General features: G+C 43.8%; 2 protein-coding genes across 6 annotated transcripts; one reads left to right on the forward strand and one right to left on the reverse strand.

Moving 5' to 3' along the window:
* Positions 1–140: 140 nt before the first annotated feature.
* On the forward strand, positions 141–16,743 carry col9a1a (collagen, type IX, alpha 1a). 5 transcript variants are annotated; one of them, XM_068595741.1, is made up of 33 exons: positions 141–183; positions 761–954; positions 1,809–1,883; positions 3,240–3,278; positions 3,385–3,447; positions 4,468–4,521; positions 4,600–4,635; positions 4,905–4,928; positions 5,356–5,409; positions 5,803–5,856; positions 6,027–6,059; positions 6,494–6,550; positions 7,126–7,179; positions 7,426–7,479; positions 7,623–7,676; positions 7,791–7,844; positions 7,919–7,972; positions 8,109–8,162; positions 8,390–8,443; positions 8,546–8,599; positions 8,677–8,721; positions 8,816–8,869; positions 9,676–9,729; positions 10,113–10,166; positions 11,850–11,921; positions 12,923–12,958; positions 13,051–13,095; positions 13,172–13,204; positions 14,080–14,226; positions 14,309–14,363; positions 14,985–15,173; positions 15,618–15,695; positions 16,038–16,743. In XM_068595741.1, exons 2-33 carry the CDS (start codon positions 880–882, stop codon positions 16,241–16,243), a joined length of 2,064 nt encoding a protein of 687 aa, XP_068451842.1. In that variant the 5' UTR covers positions 141–183; positions 761–879; the 3' UTR covers positions 16,244–16,743. The 5 variants fall into 5 exon arrangements, with proteins under 5 accessions (XP_068451842.1, XP_068451843.1, XP_068451844.1 ...); XM_068595742.1 differs by lacking the exon at positions 141–183 and adding an exon at positions 375–626; XM_068595743.1 differs by lacking the exon at positions 141–183 and adding an exon at positions 375–626 and having other exon boundaries at positions 764–954.
* Positions 16,744–18,770: 2,027 nt separating this feature from the next.
* ptp4a1 (protein tyrosine phosphatase 4A1) lies at positions 18,771–23,302 on the reverse strand. Its single transcript, XM_068595746.1, has 5 exons — positions 23,169–23,302; positions 22,898–22,990; positions 22,173–22,303; positions 20,558–20,632; positions 18,771–19,186 (listed from the first exon to the last, which is right to left on the reverse strand). The coding sequence occupies exons 1-5, from the start codon at positions 23,271–23,273 to the stop codon at positions 19,069–19,071; spliced, it is 522 nt and encodes a 173-aa protein (XP_068451847.1). The 5' UTR covers positions 23,274–23,302; the 3' UTR covers positions 18,771–19,068.
* Positions 23,303–26,772: the final 3,470 nt, after the last annotated feature.

A 26,772-nucleotide genomic window follows, 5' to 3' on the forward strand; every position in this document is an offset into this window, starting at 1 on the left:
GTCAGCGAACTCTAGCGCCGCCCGCTGGGCTAGAGGGCAGATTTAATCATAATATCGGAAGGGGTGGTGCGACAGCCCCATCTGGCGGTGACACGAAAGCACAGCACCGAATTAAAATTTGAAAAAGTGGCATTTAAAAAAAAATATGGGCTACATTAGCCTATATTAGTGGAGTACATAACTGTAAGCGTTTTAAATGTTTAATACTAAAAAGTTATTCTTTGAATTAACTTAATTCAATCACAAAGAGTGTTCTTCTTTCAGCCTTACGCAATTCTGTTGGGCTGTTGGGTTTGGTCGACTAAATTTACGAAAGATATTTCATTACTTTTAAAATTATTGGAAACAATCGTTGACAAATAAGTTGAATCAAACTTAATAAATGAAGTTGACCAAATCTAAATGAAATTTCATACAACCGATACAACTGTAATTAAGTGAATTGAAAAAGTATTTATTTAACTTAATTGTGTGGTAGCTGGAAGAGGCAGAGCTATTTTGACTACTTCATATAGTTGGGTGGCTTATTTTATGTAATTGTTTTTAGGACATTATCAACCCTTTCTTTGGTTTTGGCTACTTTCCACCGAGTGGGGCATCAAATTCAACTTCATTTCAACGTAAGGGTCAGTACAGTCCTCCCAGTGTGCGTGGAAAAGCCTTCTCCTCCTCCTCCTCCTCCTCCTCCTCCTCCTCCTCCTCCTCCTCCTCCTCCTTCTCCTCCTGAATAATCAGGACCTCAACGTCCTCCCCCTTCCAGCAGGCGGTGGGGTTTCAGTGACGGGGAGGCTGACAGGTGGACCGTCCGTGAGCCCCGTCTGATCTGGGAAAAAGGGACTTTTTTTTCCTCGAGCATCTTCCTTCGGCCCTGGGAAGACCATGGCTCTCTCCGGGATCTGTCGAGAGTCTTCGCTGGTGATTTTGCTGCAAATCCTGCTGATTTGCTCGGCTCAGGTGAGAAGATGCAGCTGCTCTTTTCTTTTCTTCATCCAACAGCGTCCCGTATTGTTCCCACAGGAGCAGCTCTGTGGGATCACTGAGGCATTTATAGACGGCTCAGTGCACCGAGAAGTGTTTTATTTAACACACTGAGACTCTGAGGTGAACGTATGATCCTCATAAGTACGTTTATATATGGGATGTTATGGCCAGTCTCTTGTGGAATTATATTTTATATTCCTGTTGGCACTTAAAGCTTATTTAGTTTGCTTTATTCTACCTTAATGAACTTATTTACTCCTATTTCTCCCTACATTACCCTTTTAATATCAACCGTGTGTTCATGTAGTGATTTTACTTCAAATACATCTTCATGAAGTCTTTTTTTGGGGACTTTACTTGTATTTTATTTAATTTTTGTTTTTAATTTTAGATATTCTTAACAATATTTGTTGGTTTCATGCAGCGTTATGTGTAAAATCAGCATGTGACACGTGAATGTTTAATTTAAGTGACTTTGAATGACGTACGCATTCAAAACCACAATGATCTACGTCAAAAGACAATTATTTTATGAACTTTATCTTTAAAAAAACGGTCAAAAACTGGGGTCCGTTCGTCCCAGCGGACGCACCTGGAACCCATCAGGTCCAGTCGGCACCAGTCCTCTGAACACACGCAGTGTGATGGGAGTGTAATGGGAGTGTAATGGGAGTGTAATGGGAAACCAGGTCCAGTTTCACACACAATGAGGCTCTGTGTGCGCTGCCCTTCAGCTCCAGGAGATATTTAGAGATGAATTTCACCGAGAAGGAAAAAAAAGTGAATTTATAATTGTGTGTGTGTGTGTGTGTGTGTTTGTCCTGCAGAGGGGCCCGGTCGGTCCCAGAGGCCCCCCGGGGCCGGTCGGAGTAGCGGGCGTGCCCGGAGTGGACGGCATTGATGTGAGTCGCCGTGTGTTGCTTTTAATGGTGGACCGGTTCCTCTCTGGTGAACGAGAAGCAGCTTTTCAGTCCTCACATGACGGCGAGCGCAGCGTCCTGCTAACGCTGTTTTATTGAACTACAGTGAGTTCATTTAGGTTAAATGCTGCTCTGTGAGCTCCAAAATGAACCACAAATAAACTCAGACATGAATCGTGATCCCTCAGAAGAATAAAAAGCTGTTTTTCTTTGTCCGATAATCCGGGTTTCCTGAGTTCAAATTCCCCCAAATGCACTAGATTTAGCGTAATCTCATCAACATGAGGGTTTAGGTTGAAGACTTTTCTGTTTGCTGTTGCCTTTAATGCAAACAGATTCACAGATATCAGCTCCTGCACCTCACTACTGAGGTTTATTTCTTAAAGTGCAACTTTTTGATTGTTTTTCATGTTTTTAAAATGAATGTTCTTAATTGTTTGTTCAATCCTGTTTTCTTCTGCATTATGTTTTGATGCTTTGTCGACCGTGCTGTTGAAATGTGCTACACAAATGAACTCGCCTTGCCTTCAAATGCGGTTTCAAAGGCCTCTTCACACGTCTGGATATTACATTTTACTGAAGAAGATGCTGAATCATTTACTACATATAAATATGAAGCATGCCAAAAGTTAAAAAAAAATATTTAAAAAGAGCATAATTTAACATATACTAGGTGAAAAGAGTCCCTGAAATCACAGAAAAAATAAACCAATGCACCCGAGTGTCCTCAATGTCTTCACATTCACACTAACGGACGCTAGCTAACGTCCGTTAGTCTGTTAGAAAACGCCTGTTAGCTAGCTAACATCCGTTAGTACGTTAGAAAACGCCTGTTAGCTAGCTAACATCCGTTAGTCTGTTAGAAAACGCCTGTTAGCTAGCGAACGTCCATTAGTCTGTTAGAAAACGCCTGTTAGCTAGCGAACGTCCATTAGTCTGTTAGAAAACGCCTGTTAGCTAGCTAACGTCCATTAGTCTGTTAGAAAACGCCTGTTAGCTAGCTAACATCCGTTAGTACGTTAGAAAACGCCTGTTAGCTAGCTAACATCCGTTAGTACGTTAGAAAACGTCTGTTAGCTAGCGAACGTCCATTAGTCTGTTAGAAAACGTTTGTTAGCTAGCTAACGTCCATTAGTCCTTTAGCTAGCTAACGTCCGTTAGTACGTTAGAAAACGTTTGTGAGCTAGCTAACGTCCATTAGTTCGTTAGCTAGCTAACGTCCGTTAGTCTGTTAGAAAATGTCCGTTAGCTAGCTAACGTCCATGTCCGTTAGCTAGCTAACGTCAGTTAGTCCTCTAGCTAACGTTCTTTAACCGCTGTCCTCGTCTGGTTCTTCAGGGCGACCGAGGAGATGACTCGGAAGTGAGCGGAGGACCCGTGAGTAACTTTCTTTTGAACTTCTTCATCCTCGTTTTCATCGCGCAGTCAGACTTGTTGTTGTTTACGCGGTGTGATGTGTTTTCGTGTTCTCCTTCTGTTCCAGGGTCCCGCCGGCGACAACGGCAGAGACGGAGCGCCCGGCGCCGCGGGCCTCCCGGGCGCAGACGTGAGTGTGTCGCGACGGAGAATCAGAGGGTCTTGACTCTCCAGCCGGAGGCTGTATTGACTCTCTGTAAGATCTGAGCTGCTGCTGCTGTGAGCAGTTTGTCTTGGCCTCCTCCTCTGAGAGCGCCCTGAATAAACCCATCTGTATATTTTAAGGGGGGAGAGTGTGGAGTCGCTTCCGGACAGGAACAGGAGTCTTTTTGTGTGGGATCGAGGGGGGAGAGACAAGGGGGGAGAAAGTGGGGAGAGGGTTCCTGCTGCTGACGGGACCGGGCCCCGAGCCGCAGAATGGACTCAGTGTGCTGACGGGCTGAGGACAGACCCTGAGGCTCATGTGGTACCAGACTGGAGGAGAAGCAGCAGAAACAAAATGGCTACCGATCTCGTACACCTACTGTATAGATGAGGACATTAAGAGTGGAGGAGATGAGGACATAAGGGATGAGGAGACAAGGAGATGATTTTTTTGTTTGGGTGCGAAAGGAGAACTTGTCTGGTTGTTTGGCTTTAGGCTCCTTCCTGTTTCCTCTCCTTGGCTGTGGCCTTTGGCGGAGTAGAGACTGTTGCTGAGGGTTATTTATGGGGGAGGCAGGTGAGGGGAGGAGCTTAAGGCAGGAAGGCCACGCCCCCTTCTTGATGTCATATTTTATAAATCAGAGCCTCCAAAGACGAGCACAATCAGAGGAAGTTTTCCTCACTTTGAGTTCAGGTCTCGATCGCTTCTTGTCACATTTTTACGACTTATTTCCGTAGTTTTGGCCGCGCTCTTAAAATCAATAATAGCGACTTCTTCTCATCACTGAAATGCAGATAAACTGTTGGCTTGTTTACAACAACAACGCCTTGTTTACAACAACAACACCATGTCAACACCTTGTTGGTTACAGAATAACTTCATCAGCATTGTTAACGTGAACATGAAGGTGTTGTTTCCTCAGTTGTGTGCCGTTCACAATGTTTTCAGCTGGATTTTGATTTGTTTTTATCATTATGTTTTTTTAATGTTTCGTCATCTTTGTAGGGACCCGTTGGACCTCCTGGAGACCCGGGTGCAGTCGGCCCCAAAGGACCAAAAGTATGTTTTGTTGTATAGTATGTTTTGTATTGTTGTATATCTGTCCGATTCAATGGTTTTGTTGTTGTTTGTTTTCAGGGGGATTCTGGGCCGCCTGGGCTTTCAGGAGAGCCGGTAAGAACACAAATATAAACCAGAATAACTTCACCTAACAGGGATTAGAAGTCATTTTCAATGTAAGAAAAATGTCAAAAACATCAGTTTTTTAGATTCGCCAATATGCAGATGACATGCCGCTCTATGTTTTATATCATATTAAACTGATCTATCTATCTATCTATCTATCTATCTATCTATCTATCTATCTATCTATCTATCTATCTATCTATCCATCCATCTTAAAAGAATATTTTCTGACTGCATCCCTGTCGTCTCTCCCACAGGGCGTCGGACCTGACGGGCTGGATGTGAGTATTAATATAATATTTATATCTTTCACGTTGATAAAAAATAAGCAGTGGTGGAAAACAAAGTACTGCCACAGTGTAGAAGTACTTTGTTGCAAGTAAAACGTCTTGTATTCAAAATGTAACTTAAGTAAAAGTACTCTCTATGCAGAATAATATATATTCTATTATTTAAACATAATTACTGAGGGGTTAATATGCGCATCATGCAGTTGATAATCTATACCTATAATAATACATTATGATTAATTTGTTGATTAGATTGTTGTGTGTTTGGGTGTTGCCTCTTTCACCAAAATAAAACATCTGAGCACTTTGACTTCCGCCTCTGAACATGTCTGTGTTCATATTCATACTCACCACATCAGCATTTGCATGAGTGTGGGTGTTTCGGAGGCTTCATTGTGTACTTCATGTTGTGCTGCAGGGCATCCCGGGAACAGACGGGCTTCCAGGGGAACTCGGCAAAGTCGGACCAACTGTGAGTAGACTCATGATTTCATTCATGTGAAGTTAGTTATGTTTAAAATTCACAGTGACAACATGATAAACTTTATATTTCTTAAGGTTTTAAATACCTAAAACTTAACTAATAAGTTTATTGACAAGGGCAGCTGTTGACATTCCTGAATCTGTTATCTAATATATATTTATATAGATTTTTGCTATAGTAATTTTTTACAGTCTTTTCCTATCATTTAACTAATATTATTTTTTTTCCTGATAAAATGAATCATCATGTTAGTAATGTTTACGCACTCCTGCAATAAAGTATATATATATATATATATATATATATATATATATATATATATATATATATATATATATATATATATATATATATTTATTTATAAATATTTATCTCTCACAGGGAGTAAGAGGCAAAAGAGGTCAAGTGGGTGCTCCGGGTGCTGCTGGGCCGCGGGTAAATATGATTAAAATATTACAATAACAGTTTCTGTCTCCACACTAACTCTAACTCATATACATTTCAGAGTAAAATGTTTGTTGTTTGTGAGCAAAATGAAAAATCCCCTAAATTAATGATTTAATGTGTATTTAAGCTCATTTTTCAAGATGTTTTTTACCTCCTAGGGTCCTCCAGGCGTCTACCAAGGCGAGGATCTGGTAAGTTTGATCCTGAAAAAGATTAATTTACAACCATTTCAACAAAACTGTTTTCGGTCTCGCCAAAATAAAAGCACTTGGTATAACGCGAAACATTTAAACTGCAAGAATGAAGCACTCTGGTTGATGCTAATAGGAAGAAGAATAACAATTAAAAAAACATGGCTGACATAGTAACCACAGAGTCAGCGAACGTTATATTTCAGATTTTTTTTATTACAACTGAAAGAGTGACGAGTTCATGTGCTCGTTAAGCTACTCGTTAAAATCGAGAGTACAAAAGCACATCGTCTTCTTCATGACATTAAAACCTGAACTCATACATATCGACAGAGGAGCTCATGGCTCCTCTACGGGGCGTCGCTGGACAGCGGCGCCCCCTAGTGGCGGCGCTCTTCCATGACCTCAAAATAGGCTGTTGTTGTGTTTTTCAGTGTCCCAACGCCTGCCCCTCCGGACTCACCGGTCATTCTGGTCTCCCCGGCATGAAGGTGAGTGAAAACGTCACGAAGGCGGACGTCCTCTTTATCCCACTTTAACTCGTATAGTTAGCTTGATGCTACACGTGATTAGCACACCTTTCTACATAGCTCACGACCTACTGAGTCCACCAATATTATTAACTCGTCTGTGGGGCAAACCTAGACAACTTTCTTCTAGCCCAAAAAATGAAATAAGACTTACTTTTTCACTGAAAACGATGTCTCACATAGCTTAGCTTGATAGCATTACAAGCGCCAGCCCCTGCTGCAGCAGGACGATGTAGTTTGAGATGCGTTCCAGGTCCTAGGAATAAAATGCGGGCATTTTCTTGCGGGAGCAGATTGTTAGATCCAGCGGGACTAACGTTACTTTACTGGAGACCAGTTGGAGAGAAAGACGGCAACGATTAGTTTGAGTACCAAAACTCCACGGTGGGAAACACAAAGTAAATCCCCGTATAAAACAAAGGTTTGGGCGGGAAAAACGTCACTCTTTCCATTTGCAGAGGAGCTCATTGTGACCTGTTCAAGGACCCGGACTCGAGTGCACTTGTGACCTCTGCTTCCTCCCCGTCTGTCTGCAGGGCCACAAGGGCGTGAAAGGGGAGTCCGGTGAGCCCGGAAGACAAGGACACAAGGTACCGTTAGCTTGATGCTACACGCCGCGATGACGCTGCGTTTGTACTCGTGGTTGAATGCACTCATTGTAAGTCGCTAAATGTGACGTAACATCCTCTGTGATCTTACTCCTGCAACAAACACAGTCGGCGTAAAACTTTGCTCATTTCTTTGTCGAATGTGTTGCGACTGAACGGGAAACACAAAGGTCGGAGTTCAGCGGCTCAGGATTCGTCACAGCTGACGACAACTTACCTCTTTTTCAGGGAGAGGAAGGAGAGCAAGGCCTGCCGGGGGAAGTTGGCGCTCAGGGACTTCCTGTAAGATATTCCTCTCTCTCTCTCTCTCTCTCTCTCTCTCTCTCTCTCTCTCTCTCTCTCTCTCTCTCTCTCTCTCTCTCTCTCTCTCTCTAACAGTGAGACGTCCTCTCTCTCTCTCTCTGAATCTTTCTGTCTCTTCTCAGGGTCAAGGAGGACCTAGAGGTCTCCCAGGAATCACTGGCTCCAAAGGGGACAATGTAAGAAGACACACACACACACACACACACACACACACACACACACACACACACACACACAGACACACACACACACATCTCGACTACGACTAAATGTCCCGTCTCCTCCATCAGGGACCTCGTGGAAAGCCCGGTGACGGAGGTCCTCGAGGGATCCAGGGAGCCCTGGTAAGCCCCGCCCCCTCTCTGCACGTTATCACATGAATACTGATACAAAAACCATTAACGACGACGTCTTTCAGGGCGACCCGGGTCAACGAGGAGCCATAGGTGAGCAGGGGCCGGCGGGAATACAGGTGAGCTCTCACACACACAGGTATAGTGATGTTTTAAAGATATTATCTAATATACCTAATGAACGTTCACATAAATACGCTCGATGATTCAACATGTTTCTGCTTCTTTCTTTGTGTTTTCTGTGTTTCTGTGCAGGGGGATCGAGGCACGTCTGGAATCAGAGGAGTGCCGGGGCCAAAAGGAGGGCCGGTGAGCACCAACCAATCAATCGATCGATCAATAAAAACCAGCATAAAAAACATATTCATCTTGTCACAATGCAACCACATGAGTGCTATTGGCTCTCAATGCTGAGCTGTGGAGCAGGTTCTGCTCACAGGACGTTCATCAAACCCTCTTTGGTCCTCGGCGGTTCCTTCAATAGAAAAAATAAGACATTTTTCTGTAAATATCTCATAAACTTTCTGGTATTTCAGGGCCTCGCTGGTCCGGATGCCCGTGACGGGATCCCTGGTCTTCCAGGATCCAAGGTGACTAAAAATACATTTTTATTTTACAGCAGTTGGATTTTTTGATGGAAAAGTTCCAACATCTGAGAGTTTAAATTAATAAATTTTTTCGTGTATTTTTAGGGTCTCACAGCAAAGGATGGGGCTCCGGGTGACGCCGGCGCACAAGGACTTCCTGTAAGTGTGACCTTTGACCCCCGAGTCATCGGCCGCAGCGCGACGTCTTGTTGATTGGTGTGGTTGTCTTCTCGTAGGGTCTGCCCGGCGCTTACGGACAGAAAGGAGTCAGCGGTGCAGCGGTATGACGAACTTTTACTCAACTTTTCTAGACTGTATGTTTTAAAAAGAAAGTAAAATAAACTGCACGATTTTCCTCATTGTTTTTGTCCCCAGGGTGAAACAGGTGATCCAGGTGCTGTGGGACTGATGGGGTCTCCAGGGAAACAGGTATGTTTACACACTTTGTGTTGCAATAACATTCAAGAGAACGCTTCGTAAACGCTCATCAAACCTGACGAGAACAGAACGTAGTCTTTGCATTTGAACTCATCCGTTTAAATATCAAACCTAGACTGAGAGATCGTTGTATAAGACTGTAAATCATAGATTGTTTTGTTAATAAAAAGCCAAAAGCTGCTGTATCTGGATGTATTGAACACTATAAGTAATGTACAAGTGAAATATATAGTTTGGTAGATGAGAAAATTCAAATATAACCAAATAGCCAAAATAGCCAAATAGCCAAATGGTCCATTGGGGCTATTTGAGTCCTCGCCTGAATGTTCTCTGTTCTAAACCCTCTCTAACTTTGTTCTGCTTCACTTTATCTAAGTCAACCTTTACATAGAGAACCTTCACATGTTGAATGTTCACATGTTGTGTTCTGGTTTGTTAGAGTTGTGACTTTACAGCTGCATCATTTCAAACTAATAATCATCCTGAAAGTCATTTTTTAGAGTTGGACCTGAAACCTTTTCATTTCTTTCTGTGTGTCATCTTCATTTCCTCTGAACCAGAAACATGTAGACTGATATTTACACATCTGAACAACATCTCACATGTGTTGCTTTATTATAACACAACATTATTCACACAGCCCTCGTGGCTGCAGACACACACTTTTTAGTTTGGGGAGGACGTTTTCGATCACCTAGAAGCAGGTTTTCTATTGGTTACGGTATTTTTTTAAAGAACTGGATAAAAGACCCGGTGCCTCTGACAGCGATGTGACTTCCTGTTGTCTCTGCTTGCAGGGCGAGCGAGGCGAGCAGGGCGAGGTGGGGCCCGTCGGGGCCCGAGGAGGACCGGTGAGTCTACGAGACACTTCACTTTCACGAGACGCAGGAAACAGGAAACAGGAAACAAGGTTTCACTTCCTGGCCAGCGCCTAACAAGCCAAGCTCTCAGTCGACACACTGATACCACTTCATACCACTTTAACACTTTAATTACGTTCATCTGGTGCAATAAATAATACATTGAAGTACTTTTAAGTATTTCTTTTTTGTATTCCATTTGTATATTTCATTTGCTATTGTTTTTATTACGTTTTTACTGTTTATTTAAAATACTTCATTTATTTTAAACTGGATTACTGCTGCTGTAATCCTGTAATCTCCCCACTGCGGGACTAATAAAGGATTATTTAATCTTATCTTTTCCACATTGAGATGTTCTCTTCTCCTTTCAGGGCGGGCGAGGAGAGAGAGGGAATGACGGGCCTGCGGGAGCGCCGGGAGCTCGGGTAAGACCTTTTATAGCTGTTAGCATCCTGCTAGCGTTTAGCATCAGGGAGGAAATCTCCTCAACACGGACCGGAGGAGACGACAACAACAGCTGGAACGTTGTCGCCGTTGTTCCTTGACGTGAACAGATTATATGTAATAAAGACCACGAGAGGAAATATGTCATAAACGTGGAGGACGCCAGCGAGTCTTTGCATCTTACAGGTCAAAAGGTCGAGTCCGAGCGGGACCAGATCCATTCGTGCGCATCTTCACGTCACGTTGTTCTTGCTCCGCCCACTTCCCCCTCAGCCGCGCTGTGATTGGCTGCAGGCTCGGTGCCTCGAATGTTAAAAATGACAACGTTTATTTGAACTCAAACCATGATTCATTTAAAAATACTTAAAGTAACCGTTAACTTCTACGGTGGACCACGAAATTTCACTAAATCCTTAATACGTACCCCTTTACACGTTTACTGGTCCTGACGGCTTCCTGTTGTTGTGTAAAACAAAGCCACACAGCAAGTGAGGAAGCAAACGGACATTTTAAGTCCCAGCATGCCCCGTACAGAGGAAGTTTTGGCATAAAATACTTAATTTTTCCATTTTTTAAACCGAACAACACAGTTTTTTGACTTAAACTCCTTTGTAACATCCTAATGCTTAGTTTTATTCTGATTCTTTACGTCTTAATCTTTCCAAAAAATGTGTTTTATTCGGATGTGGGCTGTTGTTAAGGCCCTGAACCGCACAAAAAATACCCCCCAAAAAAAACGAAAAATTCGGGGACGGCTCAAGGAGTCATTTTTTGGGAAGAAGAAGTCCGGATTTAGGAACTCTTTTTCCCCGTTTTGTCTCCTAAGTATGAATGTTATTAAAAAGAAACAAACCCTGAATCACACACATGAAGGAGGGGTTGTCATCATTGTGACGATGTCATCATTTGTTCAACATCTGGTTTGGATAAATAAATAAAGAGCGTGACCGACATCCCTTTAAACCCGAGAGCAAAACAACAGGATTATAGTGACACTGTGACGGGGGAGGGCTAGACCGTGAAAGCAGTTAAACTATTTATGTGTTTTCATGAAAACATAATCATCTCATAGGTTTGATTGACAGCTCAGGGCCGAAGCCTCTTTCCTGCTGCAAAGACCTCAAACCTCCAGAGATCGAACCCCCGAAACACAGAGCGAGCGGCTCGGTGTTCCTACACGCCGACTCCCATCCTGGACGTGTTATTCAACAGGAGAGATCAGCCCACGAAGCCTCGTGCCGTGTCCTTTATGAGCGGAGCGGCAGGTCCTTTATGAAGTTCTGCGCTTAAGTCTGTAATCCGCCGGCGAGCGAGAATGAAAGGCCTCTTGTTGCAGGAACCTGAAGGCTGAGACGCCTGAAAGAGCTCTCTGTTCCCCAGGAATGCCTGAAACCCGCTGGCCCACTGTACACCACAATCAGCACACACACACACACACACCCAGAAACATGTGAGGGGTGTGTGTGTGTGTGTGTGTGTGTGTGTGTGTGTGTGTGTGTGTGTGTGTGAGGGGGTCTTTGGTCCTTACAGCCTCACAGATCAGATGATGTGAAGCTGGAGATGTTTTTGTTTTCTCTGTGGATGTGCTCAGGTTAAGGCGGTGTGTGTGTGTGCGTGTGCGTGTGTGTGTGTGTGTGTGTGTGTGTGTGTGTGTGTTTCAACAGGGAGGCGTAGGGAACCAGGGTCTTCCCGGACTTCCCGGCCCCGCTGGTTACCGCGGCCAGAAGGGCGACAGGGTAAGAGACACGACGTTCAGGAGACGATACGAGATCAATACATTCTGTCCAAGAGATCACTGATCAATGACCAGAAAGTTACAATGAACGTCTGTGAACTGAAAACACACGATCAGAGACCGAAACACCAACAACTCCCAGATCAACAACATCGTGGTAGTGACCTGTCAATCACCAGTTAGCCCCGCCCCTAAAGCATCCCCTTATTATGGTCTGTTTGACTCTAACAGACCATAAAGTACTAAATGAACATCATGCTGTATAGAAGAAGACTAGAAACTAGAGATCGAGACATAAACTCATGTTTACAATGTTTACTGAGGGAATACATCAAGAGAGAAGTAGAGTCACTTATATAGACTTCTATACAACCAGAGGAGTCGCCCCCTGGTGGTCAGGAGACAGAATGCAGCTTTAAGACATGAAGCATAGACTTCTATACAACCAGAGGAGTCGCCCCCTGGTGGTCAGGAGAGAGAACGCAGCTTTGACACATGAAGCATAGACTTCTATACAACCAGAGGAGTCGCCCCCTGGTGGTCAGGAGAGAGAATGCAGCTTTAACACATGAAGCACAGACTTCTATACAACCAGAGGAGTCGCCCCCTAGTGGTCAGGAGAGAGAATGCAGCTTTAACACATGAAGCACAGACTTCTATACAACCAGAGGAGTCGCCCCCTGGTGGTCAGGAGAGAGAATGCAGCTTTAACACATGAAGCATAGACTTCTATACAACCAGAGGAGTCGCCCCCTGGTGGTCAGGAGAGAGAATGCAGCTTTAACACATGAAGCACAGACTTCTATACAACCTTCCGTCTCTTCCTAATAGATTCATGGTCTGACATTTGCAGTTTGACTAGAAACAGAGCGATTTTGAGGAAAAGCAGATGAAAAACATGAACTAAAAGAGTTTAAAACAACGATAATTTACTTGACGTAATATTTTTAACACATGCAGATTTATTATTAAAACAACTCGCTGTGTTCCTTTTGTCCTCAGGGGGCCGTCGGTCTCGACGGCGCAAAAGGAGACCAGGTATGTTTCATAGATCGTATTATTATTATTATTATTATTATCATTAAGAGCCCAAACTATGATGTCATGCATTTATATATTTCTGCCTGCAGGGCTCTGCAGGTGACGAGGGAACGGCAGGAGACTTGGGCGAGCTGGTGAGTGACGGACGACGGAAACACTGAGCGTAAAATCATTAAGACGTGAAAAACTCATCTTTTCCTCCTTCCACAGGGCGATCAAGGAGAACCGGGAGAGAAAGGATCGGTACGTTCACCCCAAAACAAAACAAACCGTCACAACCGAACCTCGTGTTGCTTTAGTCCAGTGGTTCTCAAACTGTCTCTGTCACGCCCACTTTGGAGGAAGCAAAATGTCCTCCACTCGCGCTTTTTTAATTAATAGATTAAAGAAAATGTAAATCCCTTTAAAGTGAACCAAATCGCTCCATCTGACAACAACTAATAACATGTGCAATCACTTTGTTAAAACAGTGCAAATAAAGTTATTTATGTGCAAAACATAACTCATATTTGGCAAAAAAGATGAGCAGGTTGGATCCCTGTTTTGTCCCCATAGTTTCATGTTGAAGTGTCCTTGAGCAAGGCATTGAAGCCCCAGAGCTTCACAGCAGCACAAAGCTCCTTCATTAATAAAGGATTCTTAAAAAAAAAAAAAAAACATAATTTTTTTTTTTTAAGAATCTGCATCCCACCTGTAATACCTCGCGCCCCACAAGAGGGTCACGCCCCACCTGTAATACCTCGCACCCCACTAGTGGGTGACACCCCTCCTGTAATACCTCAGTGCTCCACTAGAGGGTGGCGCCCCACCTGTAATACCACCGTGCCCCACTAGAGGGTGGCGCCCCACCTGTAATACCACCGTGCCCCACTAGAGGGTGGCGCCCCACCTGTAATACCTCGCACCCCACTAGTGGGTGACACCCCTCCTGTAATACCTCAGTGCTCCACTAGAGGGTGGCGCCCCACCTGTAATACCTTCGTGCTCCACTAGAGGGTGGCGCCCCACCTGTAATACCTCCGCGCCCCACTAGAGGGTCGCGCCCGTCAGTTTGAGAACCGCTGCCTTCGCGACTGTCCCGGTGGCTTCACTGTGCGTCCCGTGTGTTGCTCCACCAGACGGGCCCACCGGGGGAGACGGGGAACAAAGGGCCGGAGGGCGGCAGAGGCCAGCCGGGCAAAGAGGGCAAAGACGGGCAGCCGGGCCCCCGAGGCATGCAGGGAGACATGGGGGCCCCGGGGCTGCCGGGGCCGCAGGGGCCGGCGGTGAGGACCACTCTGTTTTAAAAATATTATATATATAAACTGTAAGGACTCTTCTGGGTGACTAATTGTTTTATTTGTGCAGGGAAAATCCCCAACAGACACACACATCAAACAGGTGTGCATGAGGGTGATGCAAGGTGAGGGTCTGCTCTTTGTCAACGTTCTTCTTCATGTCGTATTCAGACGAATACACATGCAGCTGCATTAAAGCCCCTTTTCCACCCGTCTATATATATATATATATATATATATATATATATATATATATATATATATATATATATATAGATATATAGATATATATCTATAGATATATATTTATATATATATATAGATGGATGGATGGATAGATGGATAGTCTAATATGTAAGTTGTTTGCTCATGCAACAAACAAATTCCCCCTCGAGGATAAATAAAGTATCCATCCATCCATCTTGATACTATCAGACAAAGTAATATTCCATGTTTAATAAGAAATGTAGAGTTAACGAACAGGGACTATTAACAATAACTAATATTGACCATTAAAGGTTACAAACACACATCTCACTGAATATAAGCGGCATGTAAGGCACTTTTTTTTCATTTTTATTTGCCCGCATTTTCAGAAATGTGTCTCTGGTGACGTTATGAAAATTACATTTAAGATAACTCAAACCAGAATAACAGACATTATTCCTGCACCTGCTGCTCCCTCGTTCACGTGAAGGCAGGTAAAAGCTTCTGCACATAAACTGTGAACGTCTTCCCGCCCACAGAGCAGCTCGCCCAGCTGGCGGCGAGCCTCAGCCGGCCGGAGTCCGGCATCTCCGGGTTGCCCGGCCCCCCCGGCCCGCCCGGCCCCGCGGGCGCCTCCGGAGAGAACGGGTTCCCCGGACACACCGGATCCCGAGGGCTGCCGGGTCTGAAGGGTCCCGCTGGGCTTCTGGGTCGCAAAGGACCCAAAGGTGAGTCTGTGCTTCTCCTCTGGTTGTATAGAAGTCTATGCTTCACGTGTTAGAGCTGCATTCTCTCTCCTGACCACCAGAGGGCGACTCCTCTGGTTGTATAGAAGTCTATGCTTCATGTGTTAAAGCTGCATTCTCTCTCCTGGCCACCAGAGGGCGACTCCTCTGGTTGTATAGAAGTCTATGCTTCATGTGTTAGAGCTGCATTCTCTCTCCTGGCCACCAGAGGGCGACTCCTCTGGTTGTATAGAAGTCTATATAAATGTCTTCAGGTGTTTTATTTCCTCTTCCTGTCCCGTTCTGACTTCCTCCTCGGGGATCAATCAGGTTCACCTCGATGTTAACGAGGGAGCTGATGAGGTCTGAGCTTGACCTCACGGCTACGTCGGGCAGATTAAATCCGGCGTGTTCCTTCCCGCTGACGTTGTGTTTCTCTCTCTGCAGGCGACCAGGGCGACCGAGGGGACAAAGGACCCACAACCAGAGGAGCCAAGGGAGCGCCCGGAGCCAACGGTCTACCAGGTGACTCATCATCACTCACATCATTCCACTCAGGCCAAAGACACACACACACACACACACACATAATAATGATAATAATAACTATACTACTAATGATTATTATGATAATGAATGATTCCAGTGATACACTGATTTATGCGTATTAGCGGTTATCGTACGGAGGCTTCCATTATTATTACAAACGTTCAGGCTCCCCTTGTGGCTGAAAAGTGAACTGCAGATGAAAAAATTAATTTATAAATAAATAAATTAAGCAAATTTATTCTGCGACCCCAAATTCAATCTCCTGCGACCCGTCGGATGGTCTCGGGACCAAGTTTTAACCCTCTCTCTCTCTTTCAGGTGAGCCCGGGCGACCGGCGTACGGCCCTGACGGGCGTGACGGGCAGCGGGGCCCCCGCGGCGTCCCCGGCGTTCCCGGCGTCCCCGGCCCCCCCGGCGCCGCCGGCCTGAACGGGTTCTGCGAGTCGTCCCAGTGCGTCCTGCCCATGGTGGCCTCGCCGGTCTCCGCCAAGGACTCCGGCATGAAGGGCCCCGGGGACATGTGAGGAGGAAACACCAGCGAGACACCGGAACCACGGGAGGAAGACGCGCTCGTCTTCTTCTTCTTCTTAATTCCTGTTCTTTGTCGTGAGCTCGTTTGGAGAAGCGACTCATGAAGGTGGACTCTGAAACGCAAACGTCTGCTTTTGAACGTTTAATTTTGATCCTTTTTATTTTGGCCATCGTCTCTTCTGAGCCGTGAAATGGACGTGTCCGAACCCGGCGGCCATGTTTCCGTCTTCACGTCTCTGTAAATGTGTCGGCGCCGCTCGGGAGACGTTCTCTTTGTCCTCTTTCATCCCCCCTTTCTTGCTCTCTGTGTATAAACGTGTTGGATAATTGCTGTCACGACGTTGTTTCTGTGATTGGAGCGCGTGGGGAACAAAACCTCTCTGGCAGTTTTATATGACTTCTTATTTATTATATCGAGGTATTATATCGAGGAGCGACGTCTTCGAGTTGTACAAAGGAGGAAATAAAACACATTTTGATAAACCTCTCGCTGGTTTGTTGCACTACGGAGCTTAAACACATTAACCCACCTGGAACATGTGGATTCATAGCAATATTATTGTGCAATGCATGAATAAAATGACATTATTTGAAGAACGAGAAACAAATTTCTCGAATTCTTTTGGGGTATATTCTTCACTCATCATGAGGATAATACTTAAGAAAACAAGTTTTATTCTGAACTTGTTAACAAACAACAAATAAACACATTTAAACCTCAATGTGTTCACTGTGCTCGCGCACTTTAAAAAAAAAGAAGAAATCAGCTTTTTTAAACCCTTTTAGTCGCATTTAAGTACTTCAGAATATGATAAACGATGGTTTATAACGCAGTGTTGCTCAACTGATGGGTCACGGACCCAGATGTGGTCGCGGGGTCCATGCCCTCTTGGGTGAAAAAATTTAAAAAATAAGAGAAAAAAAACTGTGCTTTTATTTTGAAGGAAACTTTCCTACGCGCTGCCGCCTCCAGCTCTAGAGGACCAGCGGCCATTTTGATTTATGTTTTTTGTGTAACAAGTGACAGGAAGAGACAGGAAGTCCAGATGTTTGATTGAAACACGGACGCCGCATTTCTAATTTCTCCATGTTTGTTCCCGCCGACCTCAACACGAAACATCACAGCGCCATCAAGTGGCCTGGAACAGCAATCAATTTTTAATATTCGAGAACCAAAAAGTTCATATAAAGATCGATACGTCGCTTCAGTATCTCGATACAATATCGATAATATTGCGATATTATGCCATATCGATTTCATAATATATTTTTATTTTAAATGTTTTTGAGTATGTACACCTTGCATATTTATACACACTTTGTACATTTTAAATATATATTATACCTTTTTAAATATACATATTATATATAATCATTATATATCACCGTCAAGAAGGAAAGGAGACAAAGGATGAGGAAAGAGAAGACGATAAACAAGGAGACGAAGAAGCATGAGAAGAAAAAACTGAAGATGAGAGAAGATGAAGGTAATTGAGGATAAGAAGCAGAACAATTAGTAGAAGAAGGAGAAGAAGAAGAAGAAGAAGAAGAGACACAATGTGAAGCGTTTAAGATAATAATTCATAACTTTGACTTGTAGTTTTTCAGTGTATCTTTAATGTACTCTCACAGGTTGGTGAACAGGTACAACTTTGTCGCTCACGGTACTAAATCACACATCCATTGATAGTATAAATAGCCAACCTAATAATAATAATAATAATATTAATAATAGTACACATTTTTTTCAAATACATAAAATCATCAAGTATCCAAGTCTTAAGTTACGGACATCAAATAAAAAGGCGTACAAAATATCGCAGACGTTGGAAGTCCAGTTTGAAGCAACGAAAAAAAAATATGAAAAGATTAAAAAAAAATAACAAGAATAATAATAATAAAAAATAAAAATCACATTTTGGACATGGCAGTTAATTAGTAAACAGAAGGTTTTGATGAGAGAAAAGAAATAGAAATTCCTAGACTTTCAATTGACAAATATTGCAACAGTTAAGCATCGAATATTAAAAAATAGTCACTGAAGGGTCAAAGTGAAAGACTTCCTGCACAAGACGAAGGCAACCATTTCTATTTGCTGTTTTTTTAAGAGTTTTGTTGTTTTTTGTTGTTGTTTCCGAGTAGAAAAATGAAACGCCTTTTTTTTTTCTCCCCAATGCCAAGCGGGCGGGGGCGAGGGTTCGATTCCCGCCTCCATTCCGCTTCGATTGTAAGGCATTTATGGACGAACCACCGGACCTGAAGGAAGGGGAACCCTCGCTCGCTTTGTCTGGGATCAGGGCCGGAACAATCTTTTACCGGGGGGGGGGGGGGGGGGGGGATTAAGGAGGGAGGGGGCTAAGGGGGGTATAAATGTGCTGACATGTTTTATCTTTCAGGCGCGCCCTCAGGAGATGCGACACGGCCAGTCAGACTTCTTTGGGCTGCGTTCTGCAGACGACAAAAACAACGAATCCAACGTTTCACGATGACACACGACTCAGCGCCGCCGCTCTACACGGGCTTTTCTTTTCTTTTCTTTTCTTTTCTTTTCTTAGGAGCGGGAGGGGGGAGAAGAGGGAGATGAAGAGAAAATACGGTGATTCCAGTTCACGCAACTAATTCATCTTTTTTTTTTCATGACACTTGATTTTAAACCCTGGAGAGGAAAGGGGGAGGGGACAGTTTAAACTTACACAGCATGTTTTTTTTTCAAAATAAAATACTTCCAACACAATGACTAAGGAAACAAGCCTGCCGGGTAATAAGGTAGCAAGGTTCAAATTAAAAAAGGGAGGAGGAGGAGGAGGAAGAGGAGGCTCTACTGGATGCAGCAGGTATTGCGATGGCCGTTGGAATCTTTGAAGCGCAGGCGCATCTTTGGACGATATTTCTCCAGGTAGAACAGCTGCTTGCTGTTGAACGCTCCTCGGCGCTTCCTGCCAGGAAAACACGAGAAGATCAGCGCGAAGATGAAGACGACAAAAACACACGTGTGATGATATTGTTTAAATGATCTGTTCGCCTCCAGTCGCTCCTATTTTGAGTTTAATAAAGCAGATGAAACGCACTAAAAAATGTATTGATAGCAAGAGTTTAATTTGAATTACACTCAATCAATAACACACACACACTTCCATTTTTTGGGGGATAATGCAGAGCAGGACGGCTTCGGCAATATTTGTTTTTTTTTATATTAAAAGTGACAATTGTACTTTGTGAGGCATTTCATATCCTGAATTTGTCAAATGTATTTATTATAAAATCAATAATATCTTGGTGGATTCTTCCAGAAGACATATTGCCATGAATTCAATGCTGGAATGTAAAGTCAGCGTCTTCATCATCATGTCAAGGACCTGAAAATACATTTCAAGCTGTGACGCGTCAGCTCCTGTGATCTGATCCATGAGCTATTTATAGACATGATGGAGCGGCGTCATGTTCCAGTGAAACATTCAGCTGACGTCAGGAAGAGGACGAGCGTCCGACCAACAACACACATATTCACTTTATTTAAAATATTCTAGTGTGTCTGAAGAAATACTGCATGTTTTGGGGCGTTAACGGGTCGTTACGCAGTTTGTCCACTAGAGGGTGGAAACACTTAGTGAACAGCTCACACACACACACACACACACACACACACACACACACACACACACACACACACACACACACACACACACACACACACACACACACACACACACACACACACACACACACACACACACACACACACAGGTCTATTAAAGACTAAAGTGTGTGTCCTCTGTGCTGTCGTATCAGCTGACGGTGGACTAGTGGACGGTGTCATTTTTTAAAATAAAACACAACCTTCTTTTGAGCGAACGTGAAAGAGCAGAACATTCAGCATTTTGGGGGATTTATCAATTTCATAATTGTATTATAAGTTATTTACAGGGAGTTTAACAATAACATGCACAACTGCATGTGAATATTAATGGGATATTTATTTTCTTGAGACTAGTTTTTCAGAATAAGGGCATAAATCAGGGCTGTTACCAGGTCAGATGTGACCAAAATGATGACAATATCTATACATAAAATAAATAATAATGCTCTCTGTCAAATTATAATCTTTTACTTTAATTATTGTGACTTCTCTTTTTTGGCAAATTAATTACACTTAAAATACGACTGACTGGAGGTGGAAAGAGTCTAAAACTATTGAAGGAAGCACCGGATTGTCTACGATTATCATTAACACTATCAATATTTCAGGGTGTGTGTTAGCCCTGTTCATCACACACTGATGTGAACAGTCATTGTCGTGTCTCACTTACTGTCGGATGAACTGGACAGCATCTTCATATTTCATCCCACATTCAATCAAGGCGAGCGCGACCAGAACAGGAGCTCTGCAGAGACACGAGGGAGCAGGCGAGTCGGTTAGAAACCACAACGCGCCAGGATGCTGGACAGCTAGTAACGCTAGCAGCACCGCTAACGGAGAACCAACAGGAGGAGAGCGAGTAACGCTAGTAGCACCGCTAACGGAGAACCAACAGGAGGAGAGCTAGTAACGCTAGTAGCACCGCTAACGGAGAACCAACAGGAGAAGAGCTAGTAACGCTAGTAGCACCGCTAACGGAGAACCAACAGGAGGAGAGCGAGTAACATTAGCAGCCCCGCTAACGGAGAACCAACAGGAGGAGAGCTAGTAACATTAGCAGCACCGCTAACGGAGAACCAACAGGAGGAGAGCTAGTAACATTAGCAGCACCGCTAACGGAGAACCAACAGGAGGAGAGCTAGTAACATTAGCAGCACCGCTAACGGAGGAGCAGCAGGAGGAGAGCTAGTAACGCTAGCAGCACCGCTAATGGAGAACCAACAGGAGGAGAGCTAGTAATGCTAGCAGCACCGCTAACGGAGGAGCAGTGGAGGTTCACTACAGTTACATGATGATGCGTTCAGGCTCTGCTCGGTGAAAGTGAGTCCTGGCTGATGGTAAATGATAACGTCATCATGATGCGTTCACATGTGATCTTGTTTTTCACAACAACATTAATAGATATGAAAAAGGGAGTCGTGAGCGGTTTAAAATACCTCTAAGCAGCTTAAAATACATCAATAAAACTACTAATCCATAAAAACACTTTCTGTGATCCGACACGATCTGTGAGTTTTATGATCCGCTGCAACACTAATGATCATAAAGACGATTCAACCTGAAACCAAAACTTAAAAATAGGCCAAATTTTACAACCTCCATACTCGTGACTCAACGGATTAAAGTCTGAGACGAGTTCCTGTTCCTCAGTTCAGATAAACAACAATTTATTCTTTTGCTAGTTTCAGTTTAAACCACAACACACAACATGGGGACACAATTCTATTGTGTTGATTGTTGTAGTAACTCCACCAGATATCACTGAATTAAATAATCTACCAATATGTTATCTAATCCTATACACACACATCAAAATGAGGCAGAAGAGACATTTGTATGCAAGTAATAGTTTCTAAAAGAAACATGTCAGACTTGGTTTCTGATTAGTTTAACATTATTTTATGGGTAGAAAATGCATTTTTTGGGGATTCTTTTACATTTTCCTGCAGCTTAATGTCTGAAACTTGCTGATTTTGTTGTTTGATTATGAATAAAAAAAACCATTTGTGATCGATTATCGACTTCACAAATAAATAAAAATGGTTTCAGCACCAAATGTTTCATGTAGAAAACAGAAGGAAACGCCACAGATGTTACCTGCAACAACCGACCGACACTGAGTGATAGGAACATAGTACTTCATGATATAAGAGCGTAGTACTTTGGTCTCAGAGCATAGTACTTCATGATATAAGAGCGTAGTACTTTGGTCTCAGAGCATAGTACTTCATGATATAAGAGCATGGTACTTTGATCTCAGAGCGTGGTACTCGCGGGCCGCTCACCTCCCCAGCCCGGCCACACAGTGCACGGCCACGCAGCAACCCGGCTCCTCCCTGAACTTCAGCTTCAGCAGGTTCAGCCAATCGTCCACGATCTGGTTGGAGGGAGGAGCTCCGTCGTCGAACGGCCAATCCTGGAAGAGAAGAGCGGGGGGGATGATGTCATCTGCCCGGTTTCTTGGAAACCAAAACAAAGGAAGTGTGAACCAGCTGCAGGGGAAATACAATGCTGCTGCAGGGAGCTCTGAGGCCGTTCTGCCTTTACCAAGTGTCTCATTTCACTTTTTATGGATTTTATTTCGCGGTTACACATTAAGTTTAGTACTTGTTGATAGCATCGGTTTCTGGGACATAATTAGGAGACATGTCATCCAGTGAATCCACGAACAAAACGGTGTTGCCCAGTGCCAGCAGTGTTGTGGGAGGCAGAACATTTGTTGGTCGCAGCTTCTCCAACGAGAGGATCGCCTGCCGTCATCTGTTTGAAAACATCGATCTGATCTCTGGAAACTGTGCGTCGAGGCATTTCTCACCATTTTCTGCACTAATGAATCGCCCGTCGATGGGCCGCTACCTGAGACCCGGCTCCCTCTATCTCTTCGTCCATTCTTGAAATGTCAAGGGCATGTACCCAGCATGCCTTTCAGCGGTGCAACAGGTAGTGTGGTTTTTCTTTTGGTTGGACACGTGGACAGTAGTTAAGGTCTTGCAGGCGTGAGTGAACTCACCAGAACCTGGATCCCTTCCTTCACCACCAGAGTGGAATCATAGGTGGCCTCACAAACTCTCACGACGGTGGTCACTCCATATTTCTTCAGCTCCTGTTAAAAAAAAAGGAGTGTATAAGCAACAAATGTGTGTTTTATCACAGTTCAAGCTTTGATTGAAGCATCATTGTCCCGTAGTGTGAACACACAGTCCAGCTTTACTACTTTAACACCTGGAGGCTAAACCTGACCGCTTTCTGAGCACATTTGAACTTTCAACCTGAGGGCTCACCTCGATGAACTTGTTCAGGGTGGCGTTGGTGGGATTGTGGGTAATGAGGAACCGCATGTTTTTGTAGGTGATCTCCACAGGGGCCGGTCGGTTCATGCGAGCCATTGTGACGACGTAAAAATAAAAACAAAGAAGAAGAAAATAACAAAAGCCAAAAGTCTTCCACAGAGTAAAAACACTGATGTAAACACTTAGTTAAAACTCGGAGGGAATGTCAAAAAAAACAACAGAAAGGTCCAACTAGCTTCTTGAAACCTAGAAAGGGAAATCCTCCGGTCTTCTTCGAGGTTGGCTAAAAGAACGAAGGCTGCAACAGGCAAATTTAGAGAGTTGGCGGCCCAAAAAAAAAGGGGGGGGGGGTGGACAATCAGAAAAACAACTCAAAACCCTCTACTCTGGAATAAAAGAAAAGAAAAGGAAGAGAAAAACAAGGCTGGTTCCACCTTGGTCCTGGCCAGGCGGATCGCCGACGAGGGCAGTGTGCAGCGGGTGGAGTTACCCCATCCAGGCCGAGGAGCGCTGGTTCTGGGAGGCGGTCCCGGTCCTGCCAACGTCCCGGGCTGAGTGTGCCTCCTGTGGCTCAAGTGTGTGGGATCGATGGCGAGTTTGGCCGTTCACTCGTCTGCATAGGCAGCGTGCTGAGCCTGGCAGTAGTCCCCACTGCCCTTCAGAAACTCCATAAATGTGTGACCCAGAACACCACAGAACTGCTGCAGGGCGAGGAGGGAGACAAGGAGGGAGGAGACGCTTTTTAATGTCGGACAACGTAAGATGGGTTCAAGGTGCACAAATACTATATCTGTGTTTTCAGAGGGTTTTCCCGCCACAAATGTTTCGCCGGCACAAAAATTGCTTAATTTAAGTCCTTTCGGCTCGCCGGTTACGTTCGACTAAAATAATCCCAAATCGGTGGATTAACTCTTCCATGATTGTATTGGTTTGGCAAATGGATCTCGTCGGCGCACTTTGTCTTCTTGTCGCGCACGTTTCGTGTTTTAAAAAGAATAAACCTCCAACTCACATTTGAGAAACTGGAACAAACACTGAATATTATATTATCCACATTGATGCTGATATGTATTGTTATACCTTCAGAAATAAGACATATACATATATGAGCCTATCTGTGTTGCCACACAGTTGCATCATGTATTTACAAACACTTTTGAGTTACATCATTGTAAAAAAAAAAAAACAGTCATGACAAAAACTGCATCTATAATAATAATAACTTCTCTAGAGCGTCAATTTTAAAATCAGTGACCCAAACAAAAGCAAACCAGAGTTGAATGCAGATGTGAGACTCTTTGTCTATTGCTTTTGTCCTTTTTTAAATGGTTGTATGTTACTTGCGCCTCACAGCCCAAACATAAATAAAATATAAAACAATAATAATAAACCACCTGCATTCATGTAAACACCTGCTACAAGTGCTAAAATATCAATAAGCAAGGCACTAATCCCTGCCAGGGTTTGAATTCCACACAGGACATGTTTTTTATTTTTGTGTCTCCAACAAAAACATGGAGCTATAAAAGATGATTAAATAAAAGAGCATGTTACATAAAGTGCCACTGCAGCACTGTGTGCTATCTTACCTAATGGCTGCTGGTGTACAATGGGAAGGATGTGTCATATCTGACATGTAGGTCAAACCTGTGAGAGCTCACCACGAGGCCTCGCTCACTGTTATTACCACCACGGTCTGACTCACTGACTCTCACTTAAACCTTTCAAGTCAAGATGCAACTGTATGCCCACTGATAGGACAGCTTGTGCTCCAAATACTGCTATAAAAAAAACACACAGCACCACTAAGCTGATGTATGCTTTGTTTAATCCGGTATTTTCCGGCTGAAAAGCAGCATTTTTGGGAGAAAACTACGACAAAGAGAGCTCTGAAACGACTGGAAGGGAGGTGATATAAAGAGACAAAAAGGAGGCGAGATAAGGAAAGGGGTCATTTAAACGGATGACATGTCGTTCGCGTTGTGTTAAGGAGGCTGTAAAGTGTCCTTTGTGTGCGTGTGAAGAGAGACTCGGGCGCCATCATCTCACGTTTTAGAGGCCTTTTCTCCGGAGCCGTGAGGAGGATGAGTCCACACATCACACCGCTTTTTAAACAAAAAAAAAAATGGCGACAGTAGGAAGCCACGAAGAAGAAGACATGTATATGTGTTTCACGTGAAGAAGAATAAACCGCTATCGTTAACGTTAGTAACTTCCGAGTGACCAGCTCGCGCTGCGCATCCCCGACCAGCCGCTTCCTTCCTCCCTTCCTTCCTTGCTTCCTTCACCGTTACGAACGTCGCAACTAACCGTTAAAAAAACGTTAAAAACGGTTGTTAACGGATAAGCTAACGATTCAAAAACCGACAAATGTCATGTTAACGTGAAGCGGCGGAGTCGTGGGGGGTATTTAAACGGAGCAGGCCGTGATTTCAACGAAGAAGAAGGAGGAGGAGAAGAAGGAGAAACCCCGTGCAGCGAAAAAGAGTCAAACAGACAAAAAACAGTCATTTTTGTTGTTGGTGTTTAAGCGTCAGCATCACGGAGATAATTATAAACCCGTGATTTTCAACGAAGAAGAAGGAGAAACCCCGTCGCAGGCCAGCTGGTGCCGATAACGTACTGATTTTTTTTCTTTGCACAGACAAGACACAAACCGACGCAATAAAAACACAACAACATGGCGGCCACAATATGTATATAAAAAAGAAAGAAACACGTTACTTACTGGGATATGCTTACTCATTGAAGATTGTAGCTTAATCATACAGCCGGTCCCCAGAAAAAGGTAAAGATATGAATCTGGTTCTCCACCATACAGTCACCGTGTGTTTCTCCGAGCGGAGCCGAAGTCTCCTGATCCACTGCGACGACACCGTCACGATGTTGGGAAAGACGGCGCCGACTTCCTGTCGGGGCTTTTCAAAATAAAACACGTTTCGCGACGTTATTTTTTTGAATGTGTTATTGTCCCCTTTGGTGAAATTAAGGCGCTTATCAGCCGTATGTGATGTATCAACAAATATAAGCCCAATACCAGCTTGAACAATAAAGTCACATTAATGCATTAATCATTGTAATCCAATAAACTCATAAGCATCATACTGCAAAATGGCATCCTTCATAATGAGTACTCTTGTTTTAAGGGACTTTGAGTACATTGAGGAAGCACAATATTCACAATAAAACATAATATAAATAAAAAACACACTGAAAGGTAACATACTTTACTGACACCCAAAGCGTGAACCCTTCAGTTAATCAGACAAAAGGGAAACCATCGTCGTCTCCTCGGTTTGAACTCGACACAAGAGAAATCAGTCCGACCAGTTGGATCAGAATCCAACATGATTTTTTTCAAACTGGAATTGCAGGGTTTTCCTCCTTAAGACACCACCAACAGCTTCATTTTAGTCTGGACTCCTGCTCTCAAGCACGTGCATACTCTTTTGAGAAGAACTGTATCAATAAATACAAAATTACATGTGCTAACCATGACTTTACACATGATAAGCTGTCTTATATTACCGTCTTTTATTCCTCGCATGTGTTTTTTGTACCCGTGGATGACACACCTTGAGCATTATTTTGAAAG

The sequence above is a fragment of the Clinocottus analis genome, unplaced genomic scaffold (genome assembly GCF_023055335.1).
Source record: "Clinocottus analis isolate CAN_PGR_092001 unplaced genomic scaffold, fCliAna1.0.p SCAF_31, whole genome shotgun sequence".
Taxonomy (NCBI): Eukaryota; Metazoa; Chordata; class Actinopteri; order Perciformes; family Cottidae; genus Clinocottus; species Clinocottus analis.

Coding starts and splice junctions, on each gene's coding strand:
- col9a1a (XM_068595741.1), top strand. CDS start 880: ATGGCTCTCTCCGGGATCTGTCGAGAGTCTTCGCTGGTGATTTTGCTG. Junction 4,522..4,599: donor TCGGCCCCAAAGGACCAAAA/GTATGTTTTGTT, acceptor GTTTGTTTTCAG/GGGGATTCTGGGCCGCCTGG. Junction 7,180..7,425: donor CCGGAAGACAAGGACACAAG/GTACCGTTAGCT, acceptor CCTCTTTTTCAG/GGAGAGGAAGGAGAGCAAGG.
- ptp4a1 (XM_068595746.1), bottom strand. CDS start 23,273: ATGGCTCGCATGAACCGACCGGCCCCTGTGGAGATCACCTACAAAAAC. Junction 22,991..23,168: donor CCCTGAACAAGTTCATCGAG/GTGAGCCCTCAG, acceptor TTTTTTTAACAG/GAGCTGAAGAAATATGGAGT. Junction 22,304..22,897: donor AGGAAGGGATCCAGGTTCTG/GTGAGTTCACTC, acceptor CTTCTCTTCCAG/GATTGGCCGTTCGACGACGG.